The sequence below is a fragment of the Strix aluco genome, chromosome 1, assembly GCF_031877795.1.
Source record: "Strix aluco isolate bStrAlu1 chromosome 1, bStrAlu1.hap1, whole genome shotgun sequence".
NCBI lineage: Eukaryota > Metazoa > Chordata > Aves > Strigiformes > Strigidae > Strix > Strix aluco.
Window position 1 is genome coordinate 169,732,519 of NC_133931.1, and position 12,826 is coordinate 169,745,344.

General features: G+C 54.0%; 1 protein-coding gene across 3 annotated transcripts in view; it reads left to right on the forward strand.

Annotated features, from left to right (window-relative positions):
- The window catches only part of CCDC12 (coiled-coil domain containing 12), a 41,998-nt gene extending 38,131 nt beyond the window's left edge, over window positions 1-3,867 (forward strand). For all 3 annotated transcript variants that reach the window (XM_074845037.1, XM_074845044.1, XM_074845056.1), the window contains exons 3-7: window positions 186-265; window positions 2,026-2,087; window positions 2,191-2,225; window positions 2,622-2,698; window positions 3,001-3,867. In XM_074845037.1, coding sequence (XP_074701138.1) covers window positions 186-265; window positions 2,026-2,087; window positions 2,191-2,225; window positions 2,622-2,698; window positions 3,001-3,080 — 334 coding nt within the window. In that variant the 3' untranslated portion in view covers window positions 3,081-3,867. The remainder of the gene's footprint in view (window positions 1-185; window positions 266-2,025; window positions 2,088-2,190; window positions 2,226-2,621; window positions 2,699-3,000) is intronic.
- The last annotated feature ends 8,959 nt before the right edge of the window (window positions 3,868-12,826 follow it).

Below are 12,826 nucleotides of genomic sequence, written 5' to 3' on the forward strand. Positions count from 1 at the left end.
AAAGCAGCTTGGGTCCGTTACAGGCTGCCTCTGCTTGGCTTGCCAAGATGTCACCTTTATCCTGCCGAGCTCCTGGTTGGCTCTGACTTGTGTTGGGTCGCTGCTGGCCCTGATGCAGATGTGCCCCACGCCCAGAATGGCTTGGACGTGTCTCACCACTCTGTGCTCTTCCCTTTCCTCCCCAGGGAGCTCAAACTGCGAAACTATGAGCCCGAAGATGAGGAGCTGAAGAAGAGGAAGGTGCCCCAGGCCAAGCCAGCTTCAGGTGCGTGCAAGTGGGAGTGTGGGAGGTGAAAGGAGGGAGCAGGAAAGCAGAAACGTTGCCAGTGGTGGTGCTGGTGCTTTGCTCTGTTCCAGAGGCTTGTGGGCAAGGCAGATCACGCAGAGCCCTTTGCAGGGATTCACTGACTGCTGAAATGAGCCCCTCTCTAACAGCACATCCTACCCCCTCCTGCTGGCAAGCATCCCTCCCCAGCGATGTTCCCAGAGAGAATGAGGCAGCGCTTGGGGCTGTGAGGACAAACAAACCAGCATGGGACTCTGCATCCAGCCAGCGTGCTGCAAAGTGGATGGGTTATTTTCCTTTCCAAAAATCAGGTGGCTTGGAAACCTCTGTGTTCCTGCTCGCTCCAGCCCAAGGTGGAAAAGCCACTGGGATGTCTTCTGCTAGCAGCTCGCTGGTGTGAGGATGGTGGGTCTTAGGAGATGAGTGTCTGCAGCCCTGGAGGGTGCTGGCGTGTCCGAGCAGCCGTGGTGGGAGCGCCGGGGCTCTCCCACTGCCGCTGGGCAAGTGTGATGCTTGTGGCCCCTTGTTGCTTCATCATCCTCACTCGCCCGTGGGGACTGCACGCCCTGCGTTGCACAAGTGGGGTGTGTGTCTGAGCACACCGAGTCCAGCCCCAAACCAAAGGCTTGATACTCAGAGAAGCCGAGCTCTCGCTGGAGGATTCTCAAGGAGATTCAGGCTGTTTTTTGTTTGAATTACCTTTAAACAAATATTAGTCATGAGTCCAGGGCGTTCAGTCTGCTATTTCCTAGCACCGAACCTCCGTGCAGCTCTTAAGAGGGAGGCGAGGGGTAGAAGTTCCCTTGATCTTGAAACGTTGAGTCCTCCTGGAATAGATCCCTTTAAAAATGCCCTTAAATAAAAAGGCTGCCTTTGGGAGCACGGCAGAGATCTGGTAGGTAAGAATGCTGACACTGCTCTTCCTTTATCCTTTTGTAAAAGTTTAAAACTACCCCGGCATGTGGTTTGGAATTGGGAACAGCAATTTTGACCGTTTCCAGTAAAACTCACGCTCTCTGCCAGCCCTTCTTTGGAGCTGCGGTGCCCATCGGCTGCGATTCCCGTGTCGAGTGAGCAGCCTGCCTGTCCTTGGGCTCTTTGTGCCAGGGCAGGGGAAGGAGGCGGACAGAGGAGCTGGGACTCGTGGTAGATTCGTACTAAATGTGCCACAGGAATCTCCGTTTGCTGGAGCAGGATTCACCCCTCAGGGCTGCGCTCCCGGGTGCCTGCACCCCGTCCTTGCGCAGAGTTGAACTGAACCACGGAGGGCTGTTTTCCACGAGTGCTTTGCCATTATCCCCAGTATCTGCAGAGCTTGACGTAAGGTCTGGGCTGGAGCTTGATTCCTCTGAGATGTCTCAGCTGGTGGCCTTGTAAATGAGTCACAGTGAGGCAAATTCCAGTTCAAACACCTCCAGAGCAGCTGATCCCTGCAGGTCTTGCGAAAAGAGGACTTGAACCCAGCAGACTTCTTGCTGCCGTTGATGTTTGTGGTGTTAAATGGTTGTTGGGTTGGCATCATTTTCAGAGGATTTTTGGGAGCCTCCAGAAGGGTTTGGGTGGGGGAGGAACGCGTGTACCCACGTGTACTCGCTCCTACGTACCGCGCTTTTAAGGCAAAGACATTCAAGCGGGCTTGTGTGAAAGGTTTTGTGAACCAAGCGCAGAGGAGGGGGTTTCCCTGTGCCTTGTCCCCTTGGTGGTCCCTGCACTGATGCTGGTCCTGTTCCCCCATCTAGTGGAAGATAAGGTGAAGGACCAGCTGGAGGCTGCCAAGCCGGAGCCCATCATCGACGAGGTGGTACGTATGGATGTTCTGAGCCGCTCTGTTCCGGGTGCGTCTGTCTGCGTCCAGGTTGAACCTCACCTGCAGCTCTCACTGGGTGTCTCCTCTTCCTCCCTAGGATCTGGCAAACCTGGCTCCCAGGAAGCCAGACTGGTGAGTGCCTGCCAAAGCCCTGCTCCTGGGTTAGCATCAGTAGTAGGTTACTATCACCTCGAGGTTGTCCAGGTGGGGTTAAAAGTGCTAGAAATGGGAAACCCAGCCCTGCTCTTGAGGAAGATGCAAGGCACGGGGCTGTCTTCCTTTTTCCTGCTTATACCGAGTGGCCCCACTGATCCTTTTGGGGTCATGGTAGCCTCAGTGACAAGGGATGCTCTGGACATTAGGTTGGTTTGCCCGTGAGCTGCCCTGGTGCCAGACACACGCTGTGCTCCTCGTGCTCACAGGGGAGAGGAGGAGTTTCTCTTCCACTGGGAAAGATGTGACGTGGTCCCTGTGTTCACAGCTGCCTGGGGCGAGGATTTGTTCTGACGTTGTCGTTCTCCTCCCCAGGGATTTGAAACGAGATGTCGCCAAGAAGCTGGAGAAGCTGGAGAAGAGGACGCAGAGAGCCATCGCTGAACTGATACGTGTGTTGTGGTGCCACGGGGATGGCGTATGGGCTCACCAGTTGTTCCAGAGGGGTTACACAATCCCCACTGGGAGGGGGACGCTTTTGGTGCCTTGCTGTTGGGCCGGGGAGGGACTGGCAGACCTTGATCCCCTTCCCAAAAGGATCTGCAAAGCTGTAGGTCCCAAGCGGCTTCCCCGAGGCCACATGTGGCAGGGAAGGGTGGTTTGTGGGCTCGGGGGCTGCAGTTCAGGTCCTCCGCTGTGGAGGTTCCCCGATACAGCCGGTTTATCCCTAAGTCCCTGCTGGTTCTCGTTGCAGGAGAGCGGTTGAAAGGGCAGGAGGAGGAGCTGGCGTCCGCTGTCGGGTCAGCGAAGCAGGAGGGAAGCGACTCCGACTGAGCAGGTCTGTCAGCAGCTGCGGGCCTGGGCTCTGCGGATCTGCCTCTGCCAGCGACACCGAGCCCAGCGCTCTCGGGTGAAGGCACCTCGTTGGGGTTCGCTGCCCACCAACGCTTTGCCAGAAGCCCACAAATCCTACCGTGCCTGAAAGAGAGGGGCAGATCCGAGCCGTCCTCTCTCGGACTGTGGCTGGCTGTTGAGGAACACTTCATACATAGCTTTTTGGGACCACAGGGGGCTGACGGGAGCAGGACAGACACCCACGTTAGCTTGAACCTAGGCTGCCAGGACTCAGAGCAAGGAAGATTTGGGCAAAAGGGCCCACGGAAGGTAAATTCAGGCGAACCATCCTCTGGCTTGTAAGCAAGAAGAGGCCCACACAGCCAACAGCAGCCCTTAGAGAGGCACGCTCATTTCCCAGGGGACTGATGCTCCCGTTCCTGCACAGAGATACCTTTTTCAAAGTGCTCCTTTCTGCAGAAGAGCTGCTGTAAGTGCCGTGTGGGGAACAGCGAGGGCTCTCGCTCTGGCGAGCTGGCTGTGAGTATTTGGGAACATCCGTGGTCAGACCCAGCCCGTGCAGAATAATTCTGCTGGAAGGGGCCCTGCGGCTTGGGACCTGTTGGCTGCTCTGCGTCCAGCTGAGGTTAACGTGAGGTTTATTCTGTTCCCTGAAGTTTCCTGATGCTCCAGGCTGCGCAGCGTGTACCACTCCTCTATACGTTTTATAATTGACAAAGCTTGTTGTTAACAAATCTTTTTATAATAAAACAGTCCTGCAGCGGAAGGAGTTGTCACTTGTTCTGCAGAGGACTGGGTGGAGGCAGCTCACTTCATCTTCCTGACGTCTGTGGGGACTTCAGGTCACTGGTCCCTGTCCCCTTTGCTTCCTTGGGATGGGGGGCAGTGGGTTTTGGTTCGTGGAAGTTTGAGGTGGCCGAGCTGTAGCTGCAGCAGGTCAAGCCCATCTCCTGAGCTAGAGCTGTCCCGCGGATGGGGCAGCCTGGGGCGATGCCAGCCTCGTGGTGCTGGAAGAAGCCAGCGGCTGGGATGTTGCAGAGCCAACGCTGCATCATCCTTGGGAACCTTTGCCGGGGCTCCTGGAGATCTTGCAGGATGGGTGCTCCTGAATCTCTGCAGAGAGATTTGGACAGGCTGGAGCGATGGGCTGTAGGAGTTTCACTAAGGCCAAATGCCGGGTGCTGCACTTGGGCCACAACAACCCCCAGCAGCGCTACAGGCTTGGGGAGCAGTGGCTGGAGAGCTGCCAGTCAGAGAGGGACCTGGGGGTGTTGATTGACAGCCGGCTGAACAGGAGCCAGCAGTGTGCCCACGTGGCCAAGAAGGCCAATGGCATCCTGGCTTGTATCAGCACTAGCGTGGCCAGCAGGGACAGGGAAGGGATCTCACCCCTGTGCTCGGCACTGGTGAGGCTGCCCCTCGATGAGTGGGTTCAGTTTTGGGCCCCTCACTCCAAAAAGGCCATTGAATGACTCGAGCGTGTCCAGAGAAGGGCAACGGAGCTGGTGCAGGGTCTGGAGCACAGGTCTGATGGGGAGCGGCTGAGGGAACTGGGGGGGTTTAGTCTGGAGAAGAGGAGGCTGAGGGGAGACCTCATGGCCCTCTGCAAGTCCCTGAAAGGAGGGTGCAGAGAGGGGGGAGGAGTCTCTTGAGCCAAGGAACCAGCGCCAGGCCAAGAGGGAATGGCCTCAAGCTGCGCCAGGGCAGGGTCAGACTGGCTCTTAGGAAGGATTTCTTTGCAGAAGGGGTTGTTGGGCGTTGGAATGGGCTGCCCAGGGCAGGGGGGGAGTCCCCATCCCTGGAGGGGTTGAAGAGTCGGGTTGACCCAGCGCTGAGGGATCTGGTGGAGTTGGGAACGGTCAGGGTGAGGTTCATGGTTGGGCTGGAGGAGCTTCAAGGGCTTTTCCAACCGAGATGATTCTGTGAATCCTCTGCGTTTGATTCAAAAGTGGTTTTGTCCCGAGGTGAACCATCTGACGCGTACAGCTTTGACTGGTATTTACAGGAGTTCACCTGTGATAAAAATAGCTGTTCCTGTTAATGCACGCATCCTGCTGCTTTTAAAAGCCCTTTGAAAAGAGCTGCTGGCGGGGAGAGGTCCTTCATGTGGCAGCAGCTTGGTTTGGAGGGGGGTGGCAGTTCTGCCCTCATACCTGCTGGAGCCTTGGTGGTTATAGCTGCCACCCCAGATTGTCACCAGCTAGACCAGGTCCCCACGCAGGACAGGATTGGTCCCAGCTGTGCTAAATACAGACTGATTGACCCTTCTGCTCTGCCGGGACCTGCCCCTGCTGCTCAGCACTCTGTGGCTGCACGTGCTGAGGACACCTGAGGAGTGTTCCACCTGCTAGACCCCCATTCCTGCTTCCAGATCTTGGGCTAGGAGCAAAGATCTGGTGAAACGCCCTCTTGTTCCTCCAGCTTCCACCCACAAACGGCTGCTCAAAGCCCTCCATGTCCCGCTGTCTCTTCTCTCCCATGGCTTGCCTGGTCCTGCTGTTTGCGTCCCTGCTCCATCCTCCCCTTGGGCTGCAGCTTGTCGCCCCGGGGAGGGGCCCTTTCCCAGATCCGTGGGGCCAACAAGGAGACAGACGTCCCGTGGAGCGAGGGAGACCTGTACCCCCCTGCGCCAGCGAGTTGTGGACTCCTTCTGGGCTCTCTAGTGGAAAAACACCTGGGATGAAAGCCCGGCCGTCTTCCTGCGGGTCATTTTGGGGCTATTTTTATTGTTTTGCCCTTTTCTTCCCTGGGCAGGAGGCATCCTGGCGTCCCTGGGTCAGACTGTTTCTGGGCAAGAAAACCAAGATCTGTCACCAGTGTGACGGTGCCACCCAGGCACCCTGCGCCACAGGGGCAGATGGGTGCTGCTTGTCGTGGGTGCTCTCAGCCATCGGATGCCCTGAGGGTCCATCCTGGAAAAGGCTGGGATTTGCTGTACAGGGACATCCTTGGCACTAGGCAGAGCACGTGGTGATGCTTAAAAATGAAAAGGACCCCCCGACTCGTAACAGTGATGGCTTCTCCACCACCAAAGCAGAGCTGGCAGCGATGGAGGTGCGTGTTCGGGGATGGCTCCCCCACGCAGGTTTATTCGTGGTTAGTTACTGATGACCTGGGCTGTCACACACCTTAACGGGCGTTTCTTTCCTGGGAAGGAAAGTGGGGAGCCACGGCCTCGTCTTTCTGAAACGCCCTGTAGATGTCAGCAAATCTCCGTGCACAAACCCGCGGGGCATCCAGCTAGTCCCAGCAGCTGGACCCTGCGCTAAGCTGAGCTTTGCGGTGCCAGCAGCCGCTCCGCCTGCCTGCGTGGTACCCACGCTGCCCTCCCCACCCGGAGCTGGACCCTCTGCTTTCCCACGCGGGTCCCCCCCGTGCAGGGGACGCTCCTCTGCTGTGCAACGGTGGGAAGCAGAAGAGTTTTCCCTTGTTGACTTTAAAGGGACATAAATTCTCTTTAAACTGCCTCTGGGTGCAAGCACAGCTCTCCTCAGAGCTAACCTGTGCTCCAGCAGGCAGCAGAGCTGTCTGCCCTGCATGGGCTGACATTTTTCGAGCTCATTTGCAGTAGTGTTTCTCCACAGCACCCCCCTGCCAAATTTAAACAAAACCTGTTTTTCTCATGCAAGGAAAAGTTCTCAGAAGAATCATTTTCACCCTTTCAGCTCTCTGTGAAAATGTAATCTGTAAATCAAAAATCAAAACGTTTTCTTCTAGGACAAGCCAAAATGAAACATCCTGACTTTTCCCTTTCCCACGTGCTTTCCGCTTTTATTCCAGCCTGAAATTAAGCTGGGATCAGCTGCAGCCCCCTGGGTTTGGAGACCCAGCTGGGAACGGGGAGAGGTCCACTCCCAGCTGCATGATGGGGTCCACAGACCCCAAACCTGCACGTGGGAGCTGGGACCCGCTGTTGGAGCCTCCCATTCTCATGATATTTGGGAGCATCCCTGCAGCTGTGCTGCCGGCGCGGAGGCACTGACCCAACCCCGATTTCCTCTGGCTGGAAAATACCTGTCCTGAGTCTTACTTCTTTTGCTTTGCTGAGGACACAGACTCTTCTTCCTCTTTCTAATACATACATTATTTTCTGTAAACCTTAAAAATGGCATTTCTCAGCCATTTCTCAGCCCCACAGGATGCCCTGCCCCGTGGAGAGCACGCCTGTAAATTGTGACCCCTCTCCAAAACTGACCGTGGACATCCCCTTCCCCCTGTCTGCTCCAGAGGGGCTGGACTCATACCTGGAGTGGGGTAGGGGGGAGAAGAGCAGGATCAGGCTCATTTCCCTCTCCTGTGGGGCCTTGCAGTGAAACATCACTTATCCTGGCACAGGGCTGGAACCCCCAGCACGAGATGGGGGTCCTGGCATGGCACTGGGGTCCTGGAACAGTGTGAGAGGCTGAAATGTCAAATGATTGTCTCAAATCTTGCTTGTGTGTGTGCTTTGAGTCACCGGGTGGTGTCAGTAACACCTCGACCATTCATCAAGGACCAGCTGTGGCCTTTGTAATTAATCTAAGGAATGTCACCCAAGGACAAAGGAGTGTATGGAAGGATGCACCCTCCCGCTCTCTTGCAGTTGTATTGACAAATGTCTTAGATAAAGCCTCAAAAAGGTGGGCTGAGTGAAACCGGGTGTTTCTCATCGAGCGCAAGGACCGCTGGTCACCGGCCGTTGTCTAAGCCCGACACTTTGTGGCTCTGTTGTATCGCTCACGACTTTGCACCTTCGCCATTGAACAGAGGTCAGCGTTTCTGCCCTGGAAGCTGGATGATTGCTCAAAAACCTGTAAGAACGGAGGAAAAACTAAAGGTGAGCGAATATGCTAATCAGCTGATTGGACGAACTTAAAAGGCCACCAAGAACTTTGCTGGGTGTGCACCCACCACCGAAGAACTGAAGACTGAGGATCAACGTGACGTTGCTGGGTCCATGGGGGTGACTATTCTTGTGACTCTATTCTGGATGCTTGCTTGATTTCTGTCTTTTCCTTCCATTCTGTCCTATCGCTACCACTCTTCGCTTTTAATAATAAAAAACTATTTTGGGTGTATGGCATTTGACCTCGTTTCTGTCTTAATCTCACTCTTGGGATCATGTTGAAACCTCCCCTGACATTGGATCGGGACAAATGGGACCGCGGTTCCTGCATGGTCCAAGGAACCTATCATGGGACTGGTGTCCATCCATGGGACAGGGATCCCACATGGCAGTGGGGTCTCTACATGGGTCTGGGGTCCTGTCGTGGGACCAGGGTCCCAGCATGGGCCAGCCCTAGGGGTGGTGTGTAGATGCCAAGTGGCTAATCCCCCCTTCCCTGGGGCATTCCCTTCCCCAGCCTGGGGGAAAGAGGAGCTGAAGTGCTAAGGCTTGGACAATAAGCCCAAGCCAGAGTTGACCTATAGATGAATCCTGTATGTTTTATAATTGACAAGCCTTGTATCAATAGGTATTGTACTAAAATTATAACAAACCACCTGTCCGGATGTAAAAGGTGGGAATATTGAAACCTGAACAATAGGTCTTGAACCGAAATTGCTAACTCCGTATGTAGTCATTAGTGAGATATGTATAGAAAATGTAACTTAAACATCATAAAACACGTATCCTTCTTTGTGTGTGTAAACAAGGTAACAAGACCACAATAACAGGGCCACAAAGACAATTGTCTGGCCCTGTGACCTGGTGTGTGACCTTGCTCATAAATCACCTCGATAAGCTGGGAAAACTCCCTTAGTTTTTTCCCTGAGCCCCGGCCAGGCTCTGGGAAAATCTAACGTGAGACTGACTTCAGATATTTCCGCTTAAAACAAAGGTGCCAGCTATTCTGGCTTAATGATTTCAGGTATATAAGGCTGGGCCCGCTCACAGCGACTTTGGAAGCCTCACCTACGGGTGGACGCACCGCGTAGGATTTCCCACTTGCAGGGAAAGGTTCTCCAAATCCTCGCTGTAACCGGGGCTGCCCAGTGACTGTGGATCTGGATGATGGTAACGTATGCAAGTGGTGATGGATCTTTCTTAATCACTGTTCTCTCTCTCTTGTAGTAATGATTTGATGCATTACCCTGTATTTTCCTATTTGTTTAAGCGCGCTACTTTGTCTTTTCTTACTGTATGTTTTCTGTAATATTCTGTTATATTATTTAGTTATTTCTAGTAAATACGCCTGCTCTTTTCACTCTGGTGTCTGAGTTTAATTGATATCCCTGATCAGCAAAACAGGAGCATGCGAGGAAGGGCTGAGAGAACAGGGGCATTTGGGATGTAACACCAAACCTTGCATCCTATTGATTCCTTTTATTCCCTGGCTGTGTGGCCAGATGGTGAGGGTTTTCTCCCTTCCAAAGTCGTGCCCCAAGCCTGTGTTTATTTTCTAGACCTTTTATAATCCCTAACGGTGCTTCTCATGGCCCAGAAGCAGTTTTTGCTTAACTCTGGGCGGTATTTCTTGCATTCCATCTGTCCCAGGGACCCACCTGAAGCCCCCTCGGACAGTGCAGGGCTCTGCGCCCATCCTGTGCCTGTATCGTTGGGATGCTGCTGTGACAGAAACACTTGGAGAAGTAGTCCTGGTTTGCTTTGTCCCAGTTTCTCTGGATGAGGAGAGCACCTCTGAGAGCCCCAAGGATGAGGAGGTAATTTGTCTCAAGGTCGTTTGCAAAGTGCATAGTGAGACCAGAATTAATGATTTCTCGAGCAAAGCAGATCGGACAGGCCAGGGGAGATTGGTAAATAAGTAATTTGGTGAGATAATCCCTTCAGCTGCAGGGAAAGCAAAGGCTTAATGTTTACCCTGTGCCTCTTGGGGAATTTCTCTGCATCACTGAGCTGATCATAGACTCCTAGAACGGTTTGGGTTGGAAGGGACCTTAGGGATCATCCAGTCCCACCCTCCTGCCCCAGGCAGGGACACCTTCCACTAGCCCAGGTTGCCCAAAGCCCCGTCCAACCTGGCCTTGAACCCTTCCAGGGAGGGGGCAGCCACAGCTGCTCTGGGCAACCTGTGCCAGGGCCTCACCACCCTCACAGGGAAGAATGTTTTCCTTGTATCTGACCTAAATCTCCCCTCTTTTAGTTTAAAACCATTACCCCTCATCCTATCCCTACACCCCTGATCAAGAGTCCCTCCCCACCTTTCCTGTAGCCCCTTTCAGTCCTGGGAGGCCGCTCTAAGGTCTCCCCGGAGCCTTCTCTTCTCCAGCTGAACCCCCCCAACTCTCTCAGCCTGTCCTCACAGGGGGGTGCTCCAGCCCCCCGAGCATCTTCGTGGCCTCCTCTGGCCCCGCTCGAGCAGGTCCATGTCCTTCTGCTGTTGGTGCCCTCAGAGCTGGACCCAGCACTGCAGGGGGGTCTCAGGAGAGCGGAGCAGAGGGGGAGAATCCCCCCCCTCGCCCTGCTGCCCACACTGCTCTGGGTGCAGCCCAGCACACGGGTGGCTTTCTGGGCTGTGAGCGCACGTTGCTGGCTCACAGGCAGTTTTCCATCCACTCATACCCCCAAGTCCTTCTCCACAAGCTGCTCTCAATCCCTTCATCCCCCAGCCTGTGTTTGTGCTTGGGATTGCCCCGACCCATGGGCAGGATCTTGCCCTTGGCCTTGTTGAACTCCATGAGGTTTGCATGTCCCACCTCTCCAGCCTGTCCAGGTCCCTCTGGATGACACATCCCTGCCCTCCAGCCTGTCGACCACACCACACAGCTTGGTGTTGTTGGCAAACTTACTGAGGGTGCCTCGATCCCACCGTCCGTGTCACCAACAAAGATGTTAAATAGCACCGGTCCCAACACCAGCCCCTGAGGGACACCACTCACCAGCGGTCTCCACTTGGACATTGTGCCGTTGACCACAACGCTTTGATGCTTCATCCACAGCACCAAATACCAGAGGAGACACCTCATCGTTGAACTCCTCTGGACAGGGATGCTTTTCATACCCTGCTTTTTGAAATGGGGAAAGCAGTGGCCCATGCACATCTGCAGGTGTGAGCTGGTCCTTCTGGAAGCCTCAGGGTATTTTGGGGTGGATGTGGGGAATTTGCTCTGTTGCATCTTCTCCTCCTGCCTCCACAGCAGCAGTGAGAGCAGGTCCCAGCTCTTTGAAGACCAGTCCAACTGCACAGCCCTACCTGTTCCCTTTACAGGCTCCGCTGCTAGTGAACAACGGCACAACGTCTGTCCTCCGTCTGTCCCTCCCAAATGGCTTGGGAGCTGCTGTCCTGGCAAGAGACCTCGACACAGCCCTTGTCTCCTTCTGGTTGGGCGTGCTGCAACCTGTGGTGATTCCCCCAAACCAAGACCAATTTCTGGCAGACACCTGCACGTAGCAGAGCTGATAATAATTCATAACTTGTAACTCATGCTGATGTGGTGGCTATGTGGGGAGATGCAAGGCAAAATGAAGCTAGAAGTCTGCAGTGCCTTAGCTGGGTCTGATGGCATGGCCCATGGTTCCATGTATTGTCCATAGAGTTGGAGGCACCTCTGGAGGTGCTCTAGTCCAACCCCTGCTCAAGCAGGGTCTGCTGGAGCAGGTTGCCCAGGACTACATCCAGCTGGGTTTTGAATAAATCCATGTGTCTGATGAGGAAGCAAAGTGCTGGAGAATGGAGCTGCTGCCCCCAGGGCCCAACCCAGGAAGCTCAGCTGTTAGGTAACACAGAGTGAGACCACCATGGCTTTGGCAGAATGAGCTGGAACTGTGTGTTTGACACAAAATACCCTGAAAATATCATTAAGGACCAAAGACAGTCCAGGCTGGATCTGCCTGTGGGACATGGCTTTGCCCTTCGCTGAGATCTCAGGTCTGTGGAGGGGATCAAAGAGATGCAGAGGAGGATGAAGCTGATTGGGACAATGCCAGGGGCTGTGCAATGCTTCCTTGAAGCTGAATTCTGACAAAAATGTCTTGTTTTTGGGGGTGGGGAGGCATCAAAAAGACTCACCTGTAGGTTGCAGGTGTTTCTAAGTGGAGCTTGAGGAAGCTTCAACTCAAGCAACAGACCTGGGGCAGAGCCCTGAGACTGACAGCACAGAGCTAGTTGATGAAGGAAGATCTTGATATGGTCTCCAAAGGGTGACTATCTTGGCTTTCCAAGATGTTCTCACCTCTCTTTTCCATTGGTTTTAGGGCTGGGCATCCACCTCTTGCTACCTCCCTCCTCCAAGAGGTGTGGGTTGAACATCTCGTGTTCCTCTTCCCTCTTGCCATTGGCTGGAAAGTGTCAGCCAGAAGCTCACGATAGCAGTTGGAATATTTTTTGAAGTCAACAGGAGTCAATCAGACACACAGACATCAATTTCAGCATCTGGCTGTGAATAGCTTGGAGGAAAATTGAATTTCTGAGCTGGGGATGCTGAAAAAGAAAGAAAAATAAGAGTTCATAGCATCCCAGATCTGGAGCTGAACACATCCGTTCATTCAATGAAATTCAGCTGCCCGGGCTCTTTCTGCCAGCAGGCTATCTTGATCATGAATTAACATTTTATAGGCCACATATATCTATGTATATATTCATGACAAAACAAATGAACATGCCCTGAATACAGATATAGTTGGGGAGAAGCATCCTCAGCTTCACACTGGCAGCTCTGGGGCTGTTCAGTGGCCGTTCCTCGCATCCTGATGCTGAGCTGAGCCTCAGCAGCACGAAATGGTCCTGTGCTCCACCAGCACAAGGCCACAGCAAAGACCCCCTTGTGGGTGTCTGACTTGGTGGCAT